Source organism: Pinus tabuliformis, chromosome 3_2 (genome assembly GCF_031772625.1).
Source record: "Pinus tabuliformis cultivar Carrire ecotype Pingquan chromosome 3_2, CPIR1, whole genome shotgun sequence".
Taxonomy (NCBI): Eukaryota; Viridiplantae; Streptophyta; class Pinopsida; order Pinales; family Pinaceae; genus Pinus; species Pinus tabuliformis.
Window position 1 is genome coordinate 270,584,550 of NC_142302.1, and position 9,214 is coordinate 270,593,763.

At 39.1% G+C, this 9,214-nt stretch overlaps 1 protein-coding gene across 1 annotated transcript in view; it reads left to right on the plus strand.

The window, feature by feature from the left end:
• The window catches only part of LOC149180696 (uncharacterized), a 36,827-nt gene extending 29,203 nt beyond the window's left edge, over nucleotides 1-7,624 (plus strand). Inside the window, exons 2-3 of the mRNA XM_089416233.1 lie at nucleotides 5,932-6,262; nucleotides 6,528-7,624. Coding sequence (XP_089272359.1) covers nucleotides 5,932-6,262; nucleotides 6,528-7,077 — 881 coding nt within the window. The 3' untranslated portion in view covers nucleotides 7,078-7,624. The remainder of the gene's footprint in view (nucleotides 1-5,931; nucleotides 6,263-6,527) is intronic.
• The last annotated feature ends 1,590 nt before the right edge of the window (nucleotides 7,625-9,214 follow it).

Sequence of the window (9,214 nt, forward strand, 5' to 3'; positions counted from 1 at the left end):
GGAAAGCCAGATGTGGACTAGACGATCACTTTCAGACAAGAGGAAGGATGACATGACTGACTTGAGGAAAGTGATGGATGGCCAATGCCCTACAAGATGAAGACTCCGTAAAGATAAAGACAATTTATGACATCGAATGGAGGAGATATACAAGCAGCTGAAGGTCCCGTGATCTCCACCAAAGAAAAGATAGTTGCTGCTGGAAACTGGTTCCTAGGCAAGAGGGAGCTTGGTAGCAAGTTTCTGGTTAAGAAGGAACTTGGAAGCAAGTCCCTAGCTAAGAGGGAGCTTGGACAAGTCCTTGGTTGAGAGGGAGTTTGGGTACATTCCTTTTATGGGAATGGGTACATTCCTTCATAAGAATGGGTATATCCTCCCTAGTTGAGAGGGGGAGAGATAGGCACATCATTCTTGTCTTCACTTGGGAAGAACGGATGGAGGATTGGGTAAGCATCTGGCATACGATACTCTTTGAGGACGTGGTAGGGCATCCAAGATAAGAGTAGTCGTAGAGGACCGATATTCTTTGAGCACTGGGAATCCAAGATAAGAATAGTCCTAGAAGGACATACCTTGTGAAAACTTGGGTGGGTTATGCTCCTTGAGAGACAATGATGATGGTGTCTATAAATCACTGGTCTCGCCAACATTGTGCTCTGATCTTGTGGAGAGATAGAGCTGTTAGTCAAGGCCTTGCTATGTGACAATGCTAGATGATATGATGCTATATAGATGAGTTACCAATCCAACTCTTCTTATGAGAATTCTTTAGATTGAGAATGTCCAAATACCTTATATAGATTATGAATACCTCCCTAGTTAAGAGGGAGTGTTGAAATATGTAACTAGGTTTGGTCTTCATATTGACATATATAATCATGATTTTATGTATTTAATGAAAAGAGAAATTTAAATTTATTATTGTTGTTTTTGAGGCATGGGTTTCATGCTGAAGAGAAATTTATTTTTAGGTCAAGCCCATTGAGAGCTTCTAGGGCTTATGAGTCATTGTCATGTATGAATGACCTTTTTGGGCATGTTACATATTGTAAAAGGAAATTATTTGAGTCAAAGTCAAGTAAACTGTAAAATAACCCTCCAAGACCTTGCCAAGTGCTAATGAACAAGTTGGTCTACAAAGGAGCAAGTCGGCCTTTCTAGAAGCTGAAGTTGGCCTATTTGAGGGCTCATGAAGGGATATATAAAGGGGAACTCGACCTCACTCAAGCATCACTCACTCAAGCATCAAGAAGAGTTCGATTAAGGAAGAAAAAGAAGCCTAATACCCTACGAAGGAAGAACGAAGAAGAGCGAAGCATTTTCTGATGTGTTTTTGGGCTAAATCTCCTCCTGTGTGAAGGTTAGGGCATCATCTTGCAGCAGTAGAAGCCGAAAATTGCAGTCACTCAAAGGAGGCAGAGTTTGGGTTAAAGATGGACTATTTAGCAAGCCGAAATTGTCAAAAGGAGTCAAGGTCAAGCGAAGTCAAAAGGAGGCAATTCTGTCCATATTCCAGCCACATGTGTGACCTAGGGTTTCTGCAGAAGAAGCTGAAATTTTGGTCTGCAACAGCTAGCCGAAAATTCTGGGTTAGGGCCGAAGTCTGAAGCTGGGGCACAAGTTTGACTAGCATTGACTTGGAGAGGAAGAAGTACATCCAGAAGAAACATTGACTTGCTCTTGGAGGGTTTGTTGGTCAAGGGTCTAGGTCTTGGAATTCGTCAATTGAAGATTCTATAAGAAGAAGAATTGTGGGTTTTCCTCTCAAGATTAGAGAGGTTTTGGCCCTGGCTGATCACCTATATCTTGTGTCCTTTGTCTCATTGTTATTTATGTTTTGGTAGCTGTTTGATGAAGAAAACACAATATTAATCAAGCTAAAGAAGAACCTAATTAAGAAAAGTTAGAAGTCTTCACAAGCAGTTATCATTATAAGAGAAATCATCCTTACTATACTGCCCTAGATTTCTCAACAGGTCCAAGGTACATTTTTAAAGTTGAGCCCTTTGTTAGCTAATTTATTTGCAAGTCTGTTTTCATTTCTCCTAACATGGGATAGAATGGGAGCTACGGTTCCTTCCAAAAGCTTTACTACCCCGGTTAAGCTACTATGAAGTCTACAACTGCTTGAGAGTTGGTGACAGCCATATTGGAGTTTTCTAATCGTTTGAATCATTGTTTTTGAGTCCCATTCTGTTACCAATTTTTGAAAATTGCTTCTTTTGACAATGAGTAATCTCTGTTCCAAAGCATATAATTCAGTAGCATTGTTACTGTCTATTCCGAGATCTCCTAAGTAAATATGAATTATGTGACCTAGACATGTTCTAAAAACACCCCAAAACTAGCTGGTCCTGGATTACCTTCTGAGTCCTCGTCAAAGTTCTTAGTTAAGTTTTAGAAAACCAATTGGGAGAGGAGACCAACAGTTGGGACTCAAAGACCTTGGTGTAGACAAAGGAGCTTGAGGACAAGTGATGGATTGATGGAGATTTAATAGAGAAAGAATGTTCTTTTCCTGATGATTACAATCCCAATCCTGGGAGGTCCAAGGGAATAGCGAAATAGTTTCTCTGATCTTATTTGCGATAGAATGCCAGATGAAATCCATGTGAGTGATTTTATTGTTAAATATTATTTGATTCCTTTCTTTCCGTGTTTCCCATGTGATAGATCCTAAATAGAGTTGCCAAACTCTATTTAGTATTGGATTGGAAAAGGGGGTAGATCTCCATTCCTCTGTGGTTGATAACAGGCTGCTTCTGTTTCGATCTGATTGTCGGCCATGCAATCCCATGGCTCATAAAGAAACACACAGCTGTTCAGCAGTCTTAGGATTACTCAGGGTTGGCGCAACAAAGGTGGCAAATAGAGGAGTAAAGTTACCTTAGGGCATAGCTTAAGATTCCAAAGCGTCTTTCATTTGTTTTGGGCATTCTGTCCTGTCATGCCTGAAAGGATTTTATAAGCTTCCATGAGACCAGGGAAGTTGTTATTGTTATGGTATGCTCTGCCCATATGGAATGAGACCAGGTGCAAGTCCCAAGCGACCTTGCACAGAATAAACACCCGTCAAACCTGGCATCTTGGCTTAAGTAAGTCGGTGCTTTGTAATGGAGCCCTTTGGGGTATGTATGTTATTGAAGCTTCCAACAAAAATAAAGTCTTGAAATTCTGGTAAATAATAGTGCTAAAACTTGTTGGTTGTCGTATAGAATGTTCTTTCGTGTTACACACCACACCGTGGTGATATGGCCTTCAATAAATGTGCACATATATTTAGACTATGTAATTTAATTAAATAAACATCAGTTGCATGAAAATCGGTGCATGTCTACCACATATGTCAGTTTGTTATATATTCTGGGCACAACTTATCATTTGGAACAGAGGAAAAATAGACAACCTTTGTGGTTTGAAAAAGCTTGACGGGCTATGAGAAGTTTGCAGATGGTGGAAAGACACTAGAATGTTATATTTAAGCTTTGTTTTGATCCTTTTTGTCTTTTGTATTGGCGTGACCTTCCATTGTGCAAAAGCTGGGGCATGGCTCAATTTCTCCTTTCAACTTGATATCTATTGAAAGAACTGGCTGGAACTGACATGCACGGTGCAACTAAAGTAGCTTGTAAAAGGCAATTATGGATGGCAACTGGTGAGTTATGTGGCTGAGCCCAAATTTTGTAGAAAGGACTTTCTAAAGTAGATACAATCCTCTATATATCTGCAGTAGGTCTGGCTGTAGATATGGCATTGTCATTTTCATCCCAATTTTAGAAGGCAAAATATCGGAGCTTATAATTTGACTGTTTATCAGATGGACATGGTGGGATAAAGGTTGTCGTGATTGTAATCTGCAATCATATTTGTACTATATGCAAGTAATGATGGAAATGAAGAGTATATTATAAAGTATGTTCGTTTGACACAGAAGATGAGAATGCCTTAAGTCCAAGTGGGAACATGGAAGGGGTAAAATTATGGACTGGAGCATGCAAAACTGTAGATGAGAATGCCTCAAGTCCAAGTGGGAACAATGAAGGGGTAAATTATGGACTGGAACAAGCAAGGCTGTGGATGGATACGTGTTTGTCTGCTGTTTTTCAATATTTGTCACCAGCACATTCTCTGGCATATTGTATTTTAGAATGCACGTTGCACAGGCATAAATGACATCAGCAGTCATTGGAATTGGAATTCTGGGAGGCTTCACAGTACAGACTGGATTATTTTGGGTGTAGGAAATGAGCCAGATTTGAGAGGCGACACATCTGTTTTTGAGATGGCCTTGTAAGCTTTTAAAAGAAAATTAAAGCTGAAATGAAGTAATTTGTCAGTTCTTTGTGGTCATATTGACTAGGGAAACAGATTCTTTGCATGGTTAAAATTTGTGAACTTGAGGCCTTTTGGTTTGTAATATACAAATAAAGTTTTTGGTTGTTGGAGAGAGTTGGAATCTCTCTACTTTGAACTGTTCATTTTAAAGTTTAATTTGATATGGTGTAGAGACAAACTTTGAAATTGTAAGATGCAATTTGAAGATTCTTTTTAGAGGGTAGCCATGGAATTGAGAGGACTGTGAAGTAAACTCTTTGAAATGCCTTGAAGATTTGAGAGTAGAGACTTCATTGAGGGGAAAATTTACATAAATGCTTTCAAATGCATTAGGGAGTGTAGATGTTGAATTGAGGGGACACTTAAGTAGACGTTTTGAAATTCATCAATAATTGTGCAATAATATTTTCAAATTCATCTTTGGATTCATTCAATAGGGTAAAATCTTTGAAGCCTATCCAAAGACTAGTTGATACGCTGATGTAAATCCATCGCTTTTAAATATTCTTCTGGAGGAGAGGATTCCATGGAGCTTTTGTAATTTGTTCTAGGACTGGATGTGTGCTTGGATTACTGTGGGCACCATCAAGTGTTTCCAACATTTTCTTATGATTTACACTTTGAAATGCATTAGAGATTAGACATTGAATTGAGAGGACAGTTAAGTACACTTTGAAATGCATTAGAGATCAGAGATTGAATTGAGAGAACAGTAAAATACACTTCAATGCATCAAGAATTGTGCAATCATCTTATCAAATTGATCTTTGGAGTCATTCAATAAGTGACTGAGATTGAATTGAGAGAACAGTAAAATACACTTCAATGCATCAAGAATTGTGCAATCATCTTATCAAATTCATCTTTGGAGTCATTCAATAAGTAAGACTTTTTAAACCCATCCAAGGATTAGTTGCGACCTTGATGTCAATCTATTGTTTTTAAATATTCTTCTGGAAGAGTGGATTCCATGGACCTTTTCTTTTGGGACTGGATGTGTGCTTGGTTTGCTGGTGGCACAATCAAGTGATTTCAATAATATCTCATGATTTTAAACCGACTAATCTACTATAATCTGAAGTACCATTGTGGCCAAACAGTTAGCACATGCATTGCACTACAACTGGAAGAGCCTGGCTGAAATGCAATGAATGGCCAAAGCTTGTTGACTGTGCTTGTTAACATGTCGGTTAGAATTTGAGTTAATAGAGAGAGAATGTGATAAAGTTCTGGCTGGTTAGATAGCTTGCAGCAACTCTCTTCTGCAGTTTCATGGTTAACAGAAGAGCCCAAATTATGGATAGCAACTACAGTGTGGATCAAATGAATATATGCTACAACTGGGATTGTAAGGATACAATATGGAATCATTGCATTGGCATCTTATATTTAAACACTTGGGGCATTGACACAGGGAAATTGAAGTGGCCAAGGTAGGAAATTTTGATTTTGTAGTTTTTAACCTATTTATTAAGATGAAAATAGCTTTGCAACCAAAGCTTTTGTCTACTACTAATTGTGCTGAATTTGTATTAGATATGGTTTTTGAGTCTGTTTAATTTCTATAGACTTCTTAATTGACTCCCCCTTTTGCAGGTTATGACTTGGAAGGTGGGAAAAATTCTGTTCAGAAAGGTTCTTTTTCATCACAATACAGAATACCGGAGCCTTATGGACGTGATTATGACCGCGATGCTCATCATAGTGGTGGTTTTAGAGGTGGGAGAGATCGTGGCAGGTTTGAAGATCATTTCCGCCCTCCACTTCCAGCTGCAGGTATGGGAAGGGGCATGCGGTCCTATGGAAGAGGGTTTTCTGGGCCAGATTATGGGTGTGCTGACTCATTTCCACCTGAAGGAGAAAGCCGTAGAAGAAACAATCCAAATATAGAACCAAGAGAAGGTGACTGGATATGCACAGAACCCACGTAAGTACATGGTTTACGAATACTTGTGGTCTGTGAACAATTTCTATTTTCTGCTTCAACCTCCCTGTGTGTATCGCTATTCTTGATTCTTTTGGACATATATCTATAACGTAACATATGAATGGGAACTACATTCAGTAGATTTTGGCTGGCATTTGGAGGATGCACTTAAGCTTGCAAATTTTAATAATTTATGCAATTTAAATTATTTGATAGACTGCACGAGCTGGATAAATGTAAATTTAATTTTAGTATTTTTTTGCAGATGTGGAAATATAAACTTTGCAAAGAGACAGCAATGTAACAATTGCGACAGGCCACGTCAGGACATGGCACCTTTTGGTCCGAGTGTTCAAGCACAACGGTCTCGCCCACATTACATGGGTGGCCCTCCAGTGGGACGTGGTATGGGAAGAGTAACAGGTGGCTTTGGACCACCATCTGGTCCCTGGGGCAGAGGTGGCCCTGAAGCATTTGATAGAATCTTGCCTCATAGACATGATTATGTAGACCGTTTTGACTACAGGGGGAGAGTGAGAGATGACAATTTTGCACCTGTAGATCGACCACCTATGATGAGTCACAAAGATGGCATAAGGGAGGAGCGATATCATGACAGAAGAGTTGATCATGATGTTAGAGGTGATTGGCATCCACCTTCGCCACCCTTACGTGGTCGGTGGGGGAAAGATTCAAGGGAGCGGAGTCGGTCTCCATTAAGGACTGCATCCAGGGACTATTACAGAGATCCACATCTGGATAGACTAAGAGATGATAGAAGGGATGTGAGAAGGGACAGGAGGCTTGATGCATAGTAGAATTGTTCCGAGTCATTTGTTCTTGTTCTTGTTTAAACATTCTAGCTTATGGTATCTGCTTTTTTTGTGTAGTCGGAACTTAAAATTGACCATCACAGATTTCCACATCTGGATAGACTAAAAGATGATAGAGGAGACACGAGAAAAGAACAGGAGGCTTGATTCATAGTAGACTTGTTTCAAGTCATTCATTGTTCTTGTTCAAACATTCTTGCTTATGATCTCTGTTTGTTTTTCCGCAGAATATGAATTTAAAATTGATTATTCTGGTCACTCTCTTTTTGGGGTCCATCTTCACCGATATTTGCTCCAGGGATTTCATAACTGTGGTTGTTTTCTGATCAAAGGGCTGACCCATGCATAAGTTGCTAGAATCAGTACGTTGTTTTTAAAGAATTTCCTGGCATAATTGGCACTTTTTAGCCAGTACTTTGGGTTTAATTATGGAGAATACGATTTTACCCCCTTGGCGTGATGGGGAAGTTAGAATTTGAGCCCGGAGATTTCTCCATTGATTATTATCATACACCTTGCATTTATTTGACTTTGTTGTTAGTTATGTCCATGTGTTTGCCATGTATTTGCAGCCAGTGGTCAATTTCTATTGCTGGAGACATGTAACCAGCTTGCAGTATAATGTTTGATCGTATAAATATTAAACTCTTAAACTACAGATGTTGAGATAAAGGGATTTCTGGTTTTCCTGTTTTTCCTGCCGGGTTCATTTACCACTGATTGTTTGATTAAGCAAGCGGGTTATGAATTGAATTATAGATGGGAGGTATGATTTTGATGTGTTTGTACTGTTGTCTATGATACAGTCGCAAGAGTAATAGTTAATAACTTCTGAGAGCTCGTGGTAATTTAATTTTTGAGTTATTTGTTGTGTGCATAGAGTATCTGAGATTTTCAGATATTTCGGTTGAAAAAGTATTGTTTACCAGAATTGTCACATTATTAATTTCTCAAATGACAGAATAAAGAGTAATCATGGAAGCTGCCTTTCAATCCTTTACGTTTAGTAAATCTCATGAATGAGAAGTCAAGTGAACGTGAATCTGGTCATTGGCAACGGTCAAATCTCTTCTCATCATTGTACATGTATTGCAAGCTCGAAAATGGGTGTCTTTACAGTGACAACTAGGTAGTTGGCTCGCTAGTTACCGTAATGGCATTAAATCTATGCAATGCCTTGAAACCAATTGTTACTGTCAAAAGCCAAAGTATATTGACATTCTGGTCGCAACATACGGCTGTTGAAAACTGAACTAAATGAACCACTGATGCAAACATATAGTATTTTTCTCTCTCTATTTGTCCTAGGAGTAATCTTATATGGTAATATACTCATCAAGATATTAAACGCTGTATATTTGATCTTTCGTCAAAGCATGCTGTCGTTTCTTTATTCTCCCTTAAGAGAAAGATGAAAGCTGTCTTTTATTTTTCCAAAAGAAAAATTGTAATTTTATTAATGAAAACAAAATTACATTTTGCAGATGTTGAAACACATTAAATTAGACAGTGGAAAGACTGTTGATCAGAGGTTCATGTAAAACAAACTAATGTACAAATATGCAGACTAATGTACATGAAGGGGAGAGTCATGTTTTTCTCCCCCTTCTTCTTTTCAACCTTGCGCCACTCCCCTTGAGTCGGCATCGAAGATACAATTGCAACTGAGTTGAACGCATCAGGTTGGGGATTGTCCTTGTCCGAATATGAATTCTCTGGTGTATGCAGTCGTTTTGCTCCATTGGAGTCCTTTGCCTCAGGCGTCTTTTCTCGTTGTGATTCCATAGGATCTTGTGGAGTTTTCTCGTGTGCTTCTGGTTCTTTATCTGCCTGGTTATTCTGATTGGGTGTGGGGTCTTCCACAACGACTTCCACCTCCTCATTAGAGTCGTGGGGGGGAATTGCCAACCCTTGGGTTGTTTCCCTGTTTTTTTTTTTCTTCGCGTCTTTTTTTTGGCTTCCGGGCATATATTTTGTAGATGTCCTGTTTGCCTACAAATTTTGCATCTAAACGCTGTGTTTTCATAGTCCAGTATCCGTGTCCAGCGTCGCTGTTGGTGTTTCAGCAGCGTGCAATCCGGTGGTCCTTTGCTGAGATCTACTTCCACACAAATACGAG